Raw genomic sequence first — 13,826 nt, forward strand, 5'->3', positions numbered from 1 at the left:
AATGGCCTAATTCTACTCCTATAACTTGTGAATGAAAGATACTCACACTGCAGGCTGTTCCACCAACGTCATCATCAGGGAGCCATGTTCTGTACTATTTGTTTCTTCTGCTGTTTGTGTTTCCCAAGATAACAGAGTGGAACATTGTTTGTAAGTTCTGGACCAATATGATGGTCAGGGTCCTCTATTCAGTGGGATGAGAGTCAAGTGAAGCTGCCCCCCCCCAATACTGTCAGCAGTTGAGTTAAGTTTAGTTTAGTTTAGAGATACAGCATGGAAACAGGGCCTTTGACCCACCGGGTCCGCGCCGACTAACGATCCCCATTTATTAACACTATCCCACACACACTAGGGACAATTTTTACATTTACCAAGCCAATTTACATACATACCTGTACGTCTTTGGAGTGTGGGAGGAAACCGAAGATCCCGGAGAAAACCCACGCAGGCCACGGGGAGAACGTACAAACTCCATACAGACAGCGCCCGTAGCCAGGATCGAACCTGGGTCTCTGACGCTGTAAGCATTGTAAGGCAGCAACTCTACCGCTGCGCCACTGTGCAGCCCACAGTTGTCGATGAACTGTGTCGTCGCTAGGCCATGGGCTGATCTTATAGACGTGCATATAATCACGAGCAGGAGAGGTCTTTCTCCCAGGTCGAAGAATCAAGAACTAGAGGGCACTGATATAAAGTGGGAGGGAAATACTTCATAGAAGCCTGAGGGGAAACCTTTTCACGCAAGGTTGATGCATAAATGGTAAGACAGAAAAGTGGCTGAGGCAGGTGCAATATTTGGGTGGATATATGGATAGGAAAGTTTTGGAAGGATATGTGCCAACTCGGGCAGGTGGTACCAGCATAGATGGACATCTTGGCCAGCATCAAGCATGGGCAAATGGGTCTAACTAAGGTGGGCAATTGGTTGGCAAGCTTGATCTGACTATCCTTGATCGGGATTTGCTGGATTTATCCTGCACTAAACGTTATTGCGTTATCATGTATCTGTACACTGTAAGTGGCTCGATTGTAATCATGTATTGTCTTTCCGCTGACTGGATAGCACACAAAAAAAGCTTTTCACTGTATCTCGGTACACGTGACAATAAACTATACTAAACTAAACTATGGCAAAGATGGGCCGAAACCTCTTGTGGCTCAATTATAATGCACTGGGGAAGGGTAAACGATGCCAAGGGGATGTGTTTGTGTTGGTTGCTTGCCCCACCTACCCCAGGTAAGGATGGTAGGTGGGGAACATTCACACCTTCACACTTCTATGTAAGTATCTCTCTCTCCCTTTACGTCAGTCTGCAGAAGGGTCTTGACCCAAAACGTTACCCATTCCTTCTCTCCAGTGATGCTGCCTGTCCCGCTGAGTTACTCCAGCATTGTGTGTCTATCTAAGGATGGGAGATGCCACATCCACCGCCATTTTGTTTCCACCTGACCTCTAGCCTGTGTCACTGATCCCAGGAGGCAACTCTTGGGACAACGTATTCGATTCCCCAAACTCGTTTACATACCCATTAAGAAGGAAATGCTTTGACCTCCTGGCTAATGAGGCAGTCATTGTTTTTTCTATAACATTGCCGTCGGTCTAGCGACAACTGATTCACGTGTTAACTCTCCTGTTCCCTTGTTCTAGGGGGTGTTGCGGACCGTGAGCGGATGGCTGTGAATCATGAAGCTTTCATCCTTATGGCAAACTCCCAGAACGACATGGAGGACTGGGTCAAGGCCATTAGACGAGTGATATGGGCTCCATTTGGCGGAGGTACTCCATTTTTATCTGTAATAAGTGCGAGTACAAAACCTGATTATTTGCTGGACTAAAGGGGGAGAGGGTGTTCATCTGTGGGGGAATAATGATGAGTTTTTAATGTCACATGTACCGAGGTACAGTGAAATGCTTTTGCCCCCCCACAGACAAACCCGGCAAAAACATATATAGTGGATCTCGCCCGGGCAGCACACAAGTTCTGCAGGTTTTGGTGCCGATACAAAAGTTCACCGGACAGTCCTATCTACTGTCTGCTGCCGCACATGAGGGCAGGCACCCCCCTCCCCTGCTGGGTCTGGGTCCCCCCTTTATTCTCAACAACTCGCCACCCCCCCACCCCCACCCTCTTGCCAGGTTCCCCATCGGTCTCGACATGCTGCCCCCTGTTGGGTTCCCGTCGGTCCCCCCACCCACCCTCTCCACTGGTTCCCCCCCTCTTTGTTCTCGTCGGCCCCAACTGCCGGGTACCCCACCGTTCTCGACGCCTCCCCTCCCCGTCGGGCTCCCCACAGTGATCGGTGAAATTACATTCACGCTGTGACTATCCGTTCCCTGTTCCGCATTATGAAACCTCTGTCTAGTTGTCCACTGGCCATGCGCAAGTACTGAAGACTGGGCAAAACCCATTTTAAACTTACTGAAAACAGAGATTGAATTAAAGAAATGTAATCTTTCTCCCCTTCCAAAAAAAGCTCGAGAAACGGGTACCGACCGGAGCCATTTTGGGGTGCGACAAATTGCAGTGAAATTGGTATGCTCTGTTAAACCGTGCCAGTTACTAGCTCCCCTGGCACTGAAGTAGATTAACATTTTTATTAAATGGAATACGGCCAATTATATTATTTGCCCCAGCTAAACAGGACTAATATATTATTAAGTCCATATGGCCAATAAAGTTAATTAATTATTGCTGAAAAGCACTGCGAATATAATGAGAATTTATTTGTTTAGATATTTTAGAGAAATAATTCCCAATTCATTGCGAGAAACAATTCTTGAGGTAACCAGACTCTTGTAAAATGCAATATAATTCCCAAAGTCCCTTTGAAAGATTATAGCGTGAGTGGTGGGTCATTATTATAAATCCTGTCAACTGAACCTTGAAGTTAAGATCACATTGATAACCAGGATGGAAAAGTGCTTTTGATCTGTTTTATTATCTTTTAATGAACATCCTCTTTCATGGCTAAAACAAAAAATTTTATATGTGAGCTTCATTGTCATCATAGCACTGCCACTGCTTCTGCAGCACTATTACCTGGAATCGAGTGGATAAGTTTATGGATAGATTTACTAATCACTGATTTACACTGATAGGAATCCGAACTGCCTAACTGGTTTTACATCACATCACGTTTCAGCATCAAGTGCAATTGTTACATTTACCAAGACAATTTACCATGCATGTACGTCTTTAGATAGGAGCAGAATTAGGCCATTCGGCCCATCAAGTCTATTCCATCATTAAATCATGGCAGATCTATCTCTCCCTCCTAACTGCATTCTCCTGCCTTCTTCCCATAACCACTGATACCGGCACTAATCAAGAACCTTATCTATCTCTGCCTTAAATATATCCATGGACTTGGCCTCCACAGCCTTCTGTGGGAAAGAATTACACAGATTCACCGCCGTCTGACCAATTCACCACACAGATTCCTCCTCGTCTCCTTCTGTGAAGACAAATGTAGGTCCCTTACAATCAGAGACAGGTGAATTTATAATGGGAAACAAGGAAATGGCAGAACAGTTGTACTTTGGTTCTGTCTTCACTAAGGAAGACACAAACAATCTCCCAGAAATACTTGTCGACCAAGGATCTAGTGGGAGGGACAAACTGAGGGGAATCCACATTGGTCAGGAAATGGTGTTAGGTAAACTGTTGTGACTGAAGGCAGATAATCCCAGAGTACTCAAGGAGGTGGCCCTAGAAATCGTGGATGCATTGGTAATCATTTTCCAATGTTCTCTCGACTCTGAATCTGTTCCTGTGGACTGGAGGGTGGCCAATGTAACTCCACATTTTAAGATAGGAGGGAGAGAGAAAACAGGGAATTGTAGACCAGTTAGCCTTACATCGGTAGTAGGGAAGATGTTTGAGTCGATTATTAAAGATGTTATAGCAGCGCATTTGGAAAGCAGTGACAGGATCGGTCAAAGTCAGCATGGATTTATGAAGGGGCATCATGCTTGATTAATCTTCTGGAATTTTTTGAGGATGTAACAAGTAGAATGGATAAGGGTGGGCCAGTGGATGTGGTGTATCTGCACTTTCAGAAAGCCTTTGACAAGGTCCCACGTAAGAGATTAGTTTGCAAAATTAGAGCACATGATATTGACATGGATAGAGAACTGGTTGCCAGACAGGAAGCAAAGAGTAGGAATTAACAGGTCTTTTTCAGAATGGCATGCAATGACTAGTGGGGTGCTGCAAGGCTCGGTGCTGGGACCCCAGTTGTTTACAATATATATTGGCGATTTAGACGAGGGAATTAAATGTGACATCTCCACGTTTGCGGATGACACAAAGCTGGATGGCAGTGTGAACTGCGATGAGGATGCAGGGTGACTCGGATAGGTTGGGTGAATGGGAAGATGCATGGCAGATACAGTATGATGTGGATAAATGTGAGGTTATCCACTTTTGGTGGCAAGAACAGGAAGGCAGATTATTATCTGAATGGTGTCAGATTAGGAAAAGGGGGGCTGCAACAAGACTTGGGTGTGCTTGTACATCGGTCACTGAAAGTAAGCATGGAGGTACAGCAGACAGTGAAGAAAGGTAATGGCATGTTGGCTTTCATTGCGAGAGGATTTGAGTTTAGGAGCAAGGAGGTCCTACTGCAGTTGTACAGGGCCCTGTTGAGACCGCACCTGAAGCATTGTGTGCAAATTTACTCTCCTAATTTGAGGAAGGATATTATTGCTATTGAGGGAGTGCAGCGTAGGTTCACCAGGTTAATTCTCAGGATGGCGGGACTGACATATGATGAAAGAATGGGTCGACTGGGCTTGTATTCGTTGGAATTTAGAAGGATGAGAGGGCATCTTATAGAAACATATAAAATTCTTAAAGGATTGGACAGGCTAGATGCAGGAAAAATGGTCCCGATGTTGGGGGAGCCCAGGACCAGGGGTCACAGTTTATGAAAAAGGGGGTAGGCCATTTAGGACTGAGATGAGGAAAATCTTCTTCACCCGAGTTGTGAATCTGTGGAATTTTCTGCTACAGAAGGCAGTGGAGGCCAATTCACTGGATGTTTTCAAGAGAGAGTTCGATTAGCTCAAGGCTAAAGGAATCAAGAGATATGGGGAAAAAGCAGGAATGGGGTACTGATTTTAGATGATCAGCCACGATCATATTGAGTGGTGGTGCCGGCTCAGGGCCGAATGGCCTCTTCTGTGCCTATTTTTCTATGTGTGTGTTTCCTAAAGGAATGTCCTTTAATTCCGAGGCTGTGACCTCTAGTCCTAGACTCTCCCACTAGTGGAAACATCCTCTCCACGTCCACTCTATCCAAGCCTTTCACTATTAGGTAAATTTCAACTGAAGGGTCCCTGATGTTAAGAGGAAAAGAGAAACTGGTCCAGGGATAATAAACAAAATGTATATTTTAATTACAGTTAGAAGAGCCAATTAAAGTGTTGATATACGTATATCCATGTCTGAATTGTACAACACATTTACATTGCACTATATTTCTATTTTATTATTGTTACTGTGCAAATGCAAAGTGTTTTAGTGGGTATGAATCTCTATTTAAAAGGCAGGTTAATAACTATATAAAACATTTCAAAGTTTACTGACCAAATATTATGTACAGTCATCCAATGGATGTAGTGTATGGTTCTGGATATTGATTGTCATTAATACTCATGTATAAAAAACACAATGCTGATGGGTACAGTCGCATAAAGAGTGTTACTTTCTTCCAACTGTACGTCTTTCCAGCCAACCCATTGTTATCAGAGTTTGCTGCTACTTCACCTCCTCTCACCCCGATCATTTACTTGCTGCTACCCAGCGCTCCCTTACAATGCTACCTGCAGAGTCAGAACGAATATAAATTGGTATAAATTGGTTCAAATTGCCATTGGTGCTACTTAGAGTCATACAATGCATATACAGGCCCTTCGGCCCACCCTCTCTATGCCGACCATCCATCTAAACTAATTCCATTTACTAGCAATTGATCAGTAGCCCCTATTCCTTGATGGTTCAGATTCACATCTCAATACTTCATAAATATTGTGAGAGTCTCCCTCTTCACCCCTTTAGTGCGTTCCAAACCTCAGCTACCTTCTGGGTGAAAATAAATCCTTTTACCCCCCTCCACACCTTTGCCTCCTTACCTTTAGTTTATACTCTCTGGTTATAGACACGGCAACCATAAGGAACGATTTACTGCTGTCTAGCCTGTCTATAGCTCTTGATGTTATAAGGGGAAAGGGAAAATGACACAATTGAGGTGCTGTTCACACTATGAGAAATATATTGTGGGCACAGCTGCCTCTCAGAGGTGGTGGACTGTAAATGTAATTTGTATACTAAATGCTTTTGGAAGTAACAATGAGGAGATTGTAAAGTTTGTTTATCTGCTGGATACATTGAGCAGGCCAGGTCAGCAGGAATCCTTGGCTCGGAGATAAATTTATCCGACAACAATACCCTTTTGAATCGTCAATCTCCATGTTATTAATGCCCCCGGGTTAGTGACGAACCGTTTAATTCATGTGATAATTGCATGCGAGATAAATAGCTATGTACTGGGGGAGAGTCGGTCTGTAAAGATCAGCATGTCCTTTTCTGAGCTTTCACTTGATAAAAGCAGGTCATGTGTTTGCTTGTAGTTTCAATAGAGTGTTGAACAGGATTTTCAAGAGCGCTATTTTCAGCTCATCAGTTATAAGGGCAAGAACAATGCCTGGCAAAACCTTTCAAGGATTATCATCCTGCACACTTTATGTCATGTATTTGCCAGCAAAATAACCTTGCCGATAACGTTAGTTTCGTTCAGAGATGCAGGGAACAAGCCCACACCGATCATTGGTCGCCCATTCACACTAGTTCTATCACACTTCCTCATCCACTCCCTACATATTAGGGGCATTGTCACCTTGTCGTGTGGTTCTGAGATCCTGAGAGCGATGCCATCTGGAGCTATGCTCCTTGTAGGGCTACCCATGGCAGTAAGGTCGAGGAGGAGGTCTCTGACAAAGAGCAATCCATCCAAGACCTCAACGGTGGAACAGGCGGAGGATGATGGCTGACTTAAGTGGAGCGTGACAACGGCTGGGAAGGCGGATGAAGGTTGCAGCAAAAAAGGGTCTCCGGTCGTCTTGGACTCCATGCCACTGGATCCTGACCCAGATCTGTCAAGGACCGTGTGGTGGCTGTCTGTGCACCAGTCTCCACACGTTAAACAAACTCACGCACAGGCGTCCTCCATGAGAGGACAGTCATACTCGCTTCCAGTGACCGCCGATGATGAGGGGCAATTTACAGAGGCTAATTTCACATCAAACCCGCACTCGTCTTGGGGATGTGGGAGGAAACCGGAGCACCTGGAGGAAGCCCACGCGGTCACAGGGAAAATGTGCAAACTCCACCCAATGTTGGGATCAAACCCGGGTGTCTGACACTGTAAGGCAGCAGCAGCTTTACCAGCTGTGTCATAATGCTGCTCTCTACCATAAAGAGATACTCTTTAGTCCTTAACACCCCTAACCGCAGTGCTGCAGCCCGAGAGCTGGAAGGTGGGATAAGGCTGGGGAGCTCATTTTACGACTAGCACTGACATGAATGGCCGAATGGCTTTGGGTCCTCAATATTCTGACCCAACAATTCTCCTGATTGTGGGGATGGGAGGGTGTTGTTTGTGGGTTGCAGAATTGACACCTCCATCAGTGGGATGACTGCTTGTACATCCATGACCCAGACCCATAATCTAGATCAAATGCTCAGTCAGTCAATACTCCCAGAGGTGTCTCTGCCCCACACAATGCAAACTTCTGCAGCACCCCTGAGGCACTGCCCTTAGTGTGTGTATGCTTGTGTTAATGTGCAGGGATTGATGGTCGGTGCAGACTCGGTGGGCCTTTCCTCACTGTTTCTCTAAACTAAACTAACTACATGCTATCAATGCCCATAAGAAAATTGCTGGAAGCTTCAATATTTGCTGATGTATTAATAAGACCAATAATTATGATCGAATGGACAATGATTCAGAAATATTGTAAAAGGCAATGGTCACACCTTGAATTGCCAAAACCCGACTAATTTCTGAAACGAGGAACTGCGGATGCTGGCTTACAAAATATAGACACAAAACACTGGAGTATCTCAACTGGGTCAGGACCCTTCTGTAGAAGAGTCTGAAGAAGGGTCCTGACCCAAAACGTCACCTATCCACATGATGCTACTTGACCCAATGAGTTACTTCAGCACTTTGTGTCTGTTTATGTCTAATTTCTGATTTGCTTCTTACATTGCACTTCAAATCTGCCATGGAAACCTTGTTTCTGAAGAAGAGAGATGATCAGTTATGTACTGCTGCAGGGACATAAACAGCACAGTGTTCCATTGTTATATTGGAGACACAAGAGTCTGCAGATGCTGGAATCTTCAGCTAAAAAGGAAGTGCTGAAGGACTTGAAAGGTCAGGCAGCATCTGTGGAAAGAAATGGACAGTTCACAAGTGATAGGAGTAGAATTAGGCCATTCAGCCCATCAAGTCCACTCCGCCGTTCAGTCATGGCTGATCTATCTTTTCCTCTAAACCCCATTCTCCTGCCTTCTTCCCATAACCCCTGACACCTGTACTAATCAAGAATCTATCTAGCTCTGTCTTTAAAAAAATATCCATTGACTTGGCCTGTCAATAAATTCCACAGATTCACCACCCTCTGGCTGAAGATGACGTTTCAGGTCAGGATCCTTCCACAAACTGATGGAATAGAGGGGAGAATAGGAATCGCAGCGAGGGAGCTGTGAGACTACTCCATCAGTATGAGGAAGGGTCCCGACCTGAAACATCATCCATTCATTTTCCTCCATTAATGCTGCCTGACCCGCTGGGTTCCTCCAGCAGTTAGTTTTTGTCCATTGGTATGTTCACCCATTCTGTGTTAGTTCGATTGCAGTAATTGAAGTACACTTTACTCTTAAGTGGAGAGATAAAAATTGATTCTTCACAAGCTCTCTACAGCTTAAAATCTTTCCAGACGATTATATGGATTTTTATGCATGAAGTGATCTTGAAAATATAATTGAAAGTGGTTTGCAATTTATTTGGTACCATTGTTTCTGGAGGACCACTAATACAGTGTCTGGCATGACAAAGAACTGTGTGACTGCAGGCAATATCTAACCCGCCGACCTATTCAGCGCAGGCTATCTCTGGTTTAACCACCATAAAACTCCCTGTAATTAACTTGCCATAAACCTAAAGGGCCTGTCCCACGAGCATGCGACTGCATGCGGCGAGCGCGACCAAACTGGAAGCGCGGAGGTCGAGTGAGTGACGTTTAATTCGAGCGAAATCCGCGGGAAGTTCGCACGTGACGTACGCCGTCAAGACGCTGAGTCCGGCGTCAAGGTGGCTGCGTATGTCCGTTGAGGCGGTGCGTACGACGTCGAGGTGGCGGCGGGCCGGCAGGCCGTTGCCGCGCGTAATTTTTGAACACTGTCAGTTTTCCGGAGCCCCGTGCGATGTCGGGACCAGCTCCGCACAACTCCATACGGCTCCGGCGATCAAAGTGGGACCGGCCCCGCGAGGCCGTACGGCTCAAGCGACCACGTTAGGTCGCGCTTGCCGCATGCAGTCGCATGCTCGTGGGACAGGCCCTTAACACTCTGCACTATGGATTGTTATGTAGAAACAAGGAACTGCAGATGCTGGTTTACCAAGGAAAGATGCAGAATGCTGGAGTAATTCAGTAGGTCAAGCAGCATCCCTAGAGAACATGGATAGGCGACGTTTTGGGTCAGGGCCCTTCTTCAGTCTGATACCTGAGATCAAGACTGAGATCTGTCTGAAGAATGGTCCTGACCAAAAACATCACCTATCCATGTTCTCCAGAGTTGCTGCCTGACCCGTTGAGCTATTCTAGCATTTTGTGTTTCTTTTTCTGGTTATGTGATATTTTAGCCATTCACAAATATAAATATATTTACCAAAGATGGACACTAAATGCTGGAGTAAGTCAATGGGTCAAGCAGCATTTCGGGAGAAAAAGGGTGAATGGCATCAACTCGAGTCTTCAGTCTGAAGAAGGCTTCTGACCCGAAACGTCATCCATCTTTTTTCTCCATACCTGACCTGCTGACCTACTCCGACTTTATGTCTGTGTTCGGTTATTAAAAAAAACAGCATCTGCAGTTCCTTCCTACTCACTTATTTGCCAGTAAAGTGCTTAATTTTAGTGATTTTATACATGGTAATTTAAAGGCTGGAAATAAGAAATGGGCTTATTTTCATAGTCCTGCTGCCTTGAGCCCTCGCTCCAGTCTAGCAGGTTTTTATGCATCTCCTCTACCAAGGTGGAACCCTCACTCACCCATCGCGCTAACTTGAAAAACATCATCCCGTAAATGTGTGATAACTCTGCTTTTTGCAAAAATTATTATTATTATTATTATTATTATTATTATTATTATTATTATTATTATTATTATTATTATTATTAAACATTATTTCAGACTCAAGGTCCAGGCAAGAGACCCCATTACATAAAACACATTGCATATAAAATCACCATAAAACATATATAAAGCTTAGTAAATTACTTATGAGCATCCTAGATTATATACAAAAACACAATACATGATTTAAAATCCAGAATAAAAAGAAAGATCAGTGTCCTACCAGGAGACAACTATACCAAAACACTGCTTATAACCTAATTAACCTGTCTGCCCATAACCTTTTTTTTTGATTCTGGCTTGCATCCATTCACCACTTCAGAGATCATGTTGAGACACACCAGAGGTTCGAAGATCCACATAATTGACTTGACTTGAAGTACCATTATTTCCGGTATGCAAGCTAGTCACTCAGATTGGTGTTTTATGGCCTGTGGACATGCAGATGTGGCTCGTATGTTAGTGGCCATGGGTTAATGTGACATTATAACTGGGGTGGCATGGTGGTGCAGCGGTAGAGTTGCTGCCTTGCAGCGCTTCCAGCGCCGGAGACCCAGGTTCAATCCCAACTACAGGTGATGTCTGTACGGAGTTTGTACGTTCTCCCTGAGACCGCGTGGGCCTCCTCCGAGATCTTCGGTTTCCTCCCACACTCCAAAGACGTACCGGTACGTAGGTTAATTGACTTGTTGTATGTGGAAATTGACCCTAGTGTGTGTAGAGTAGTGTTAATGTGCAGAGATCACTGGTCTGTGTGGACTTGGTGGACCAAAGGGCCTGTTTCCACGCTGTATCTCCAAACTAAACGAAAGTGGCTCCATACATGACTTTAATGTACTACCCTGAATACCGTTAGTGAGTACAAATGATAAAACTCCATGATGCAAAACATGGAGATGCTGCCTGACCCGTTGGGATTTTGTGTCTTTCTTCTGTAACCCAGAATCTGTAGTTTGTGTCAGAAGGAACTTCAGAAGCTGGTTTAAGACACAAAATGCTGGAGCAACTTAGCGGGACGGGGAGCATCTCTGGATAGAAGGAAATGGTGATGTTTTGGGTCGAGACCTGTCTTCAGACTCTGCAGGTCCTTGTTTCTGCTCTGTTTTTACAATGGCAGAAGTCAGATTGGACTGGAGTTATCAAATGAATTTTATGTAGCTAAAGAGGAAAATACTAATCTAACATATTCTGCCCTTCCTGCACACTTTTTCTGCCTAGTTACCTATGCAAATATATAACGTGCGTATATTTTAATTCAAATCCTTCCATCAACTTCTGAAGTGGAAAATCACAGCACAGTAAAACATGACCAATTTGGAGATGCCTCTAAGCTGCACAGTCTTGTGTTTCTAACCAGTGCTGAATTCTCCCTTTTATCCTCAGTTTTGACCGTTACGGTTGCCCTGTTTTCGAGAAGCGACACTTTCCCATGGGAAAATTGTCTTTTGCAACCTTTATGAAGAGCTGGTGATTTGATTTGCAGCGCAAGACGCATTTGTTAAGCTAACACAGTCAGCTTGTTTATCCAGTAATACCAACAGGGCCGTGACAAAACCGCCAGATAAACGACATCGACAGCTTGAAAGTTGCCAAACTGTTGAAGCTGAATGAAGTTCCGAGCCGTTTCTCATACACTGCAGCTAATCACTTAACAGGGCCCTCCGACCTACTCCGCACCATTTTAAAATTTGTGACAAAGCTGAAGCAATATCGTTCTTCTGTTGGGGAACTGTGTTTATCATCGAGAACAGGTTGATGCTGGGTGCTGAGAGCACCTTCTGTAAACCTGTAAACCTGCCAACTCCCACAGTTACCGCTACCATACACCCCTCTGCTTAGCAATGCCATCCTTTTATCTCAATCACTCCATCTCAACCTCGTCTGTTCAGGGGATGAAGCCTCCCAAATGTACTCCTCCTACCAGACACATGACTTCCCGTGTCGATGGTGCCCGCACTCCCTCTTCCTCCATTTCCTGCCTCTCTGCTCTTTGCCACACGCGTAATCTCGGCAAATGAGGACAGGCGTCAGACGCTATGGAGTAGCGATGAAGAGGTGGGGCCTCATGGACAACGCCTCCTGCGAGTGTGGGGACCCAACACAGACAGTGGAGCACATAGTCACCAGTTGCCCCAAACACCGACCACCGAATGGTGAACGAGGTCTGATTGACCTGGACGATGACATGTTGGCCTGGCTCGCCTCAATGGAGCTGCAGGTCTAAAAGACATACGACAGAAGAAGAAGAAGCGAATTCAAACTCAGAAGGGACAGTGGCTCTCTGTCATGGGGCCGAACTAGAATGCAAGATAATGAATCCATAGCTAAAAGCAGCGAGCTTCTGTGCAAACCAGTCTCAATGAAGCCTCCCCAAATCAACTGGAACCTTTGGCTAACATTAAAATTAATTGAACGCTCTCTGCAACCTCTTCTCCCTTTCATGGAGATAATATTGTTTCCATTGTGCATCAAAGCCGTATCCAAATCAAGGTTACAAACCACAATAGGAACATAAAACATGATTTGAAAGGCAACACCAACAACCATTTCAGAAAATAAAATTACATGGAGAAGAAAACTAAGCTATAATTTACAAGCCAAATAGTGGATTCCACAGGAGCTGAAATATGCACCTGGTAACATCCCTGAGGCAGTACTGCAAGGATGTGCATAATTTTGAGGACACCTTCGTTAAATCTAGAGTTAATGGTGTTTGAATCAGAGAAACAATGCAAATATTTCTAAACCCAATTCGAAAAGACCGACATATTTGAAATATTTCCTTCATCTTATGTGGGAATCTTGTCAAAATTATTATCCTGTGCAGTTTCATGAAACAGTTAAGACCACAGTTGAGCAGAACTTTGTTCACTCATTTATATTGATTCACATGCACCCTGGTTCCACGAAGACTCAGAGACTCTATGACTCTGCTCATATTGATTCATGATTATCAAGGCATGCTTGCCTTCATCGGTCTGGGCATAGATTGTAACATTAGGGAATGTGTAGGAAGGAACTGCAGATGCTGGCTTAAACCGAAGGTAGATACAGAATGCTGGAGTAACTCCGCGGGACAGGCAGCATCTCTGGAGAGAAGGAATGGGTGACGTTTCGGGTCGAGACCCTTCTTCAGACTGAAAGTCACGGGAAAGGGAAACGAGAGATACAGACGATGATCGAGAGTCAAGAGTGTTTTATCGTCATATGTCTCAGATGGAACAATGAAATTCTTACTTGCTGCAGCACAACAGAATATGTAAACATAGTACAATGATGATGTAGGGAGATATCGAACAAATGAATGAAAGATATGCAAAAAATTATAAATGATAAAGGTAACAGGCTATTGTTCGCTATTTGCTAGGTGAGAACAAAAAGCTGGTGTGACTTGGAGAG

General features: G+C 44.6%; 1 protein-coding gene across 4 annotated transcripts in view; it reads left to right on the forward strand.

Annotated features, from left to right (window-relative positions):
* The window catches only part of arhgap22 (Rho GTPase activating protein 22), a 248,890-nt gene that overhangs the window by 201,878 nt on the left and 33,186 nt on the right, over nucleotides 1-13,826 (forward strand). For all 4 annotated transcript variants that reach the window (XM_033012859.1, XM_033012860.1, XM_033012862.1 and 1 more), the window contains one exon: nucleotides 1,649-1,777. In XM_033012859.1, the coding sequence (XP_032868750.1) occupies nucleotides 1,649-1,777 (129 nt within the window). The remainder of the gene's footprint in view (nucleotides 1-1,648; nucleotides 1,778-13,826) is intronic.

Source organism: Amblyraja radiata, chromosome 37, assembly GCF_010909765.2.
Source record: "Amblyraja radiata isolate CabotCenter1 chromosome 37, sAmbRad1.1.pri, whole genome shotgun sequence".
Taxonomy (NCBI): Eukaryota; Metazoa; Chordata; class Chondrichthyes; order Rajiformes; family Rajidae; genus Amblyraja; species Amblyraja radiata.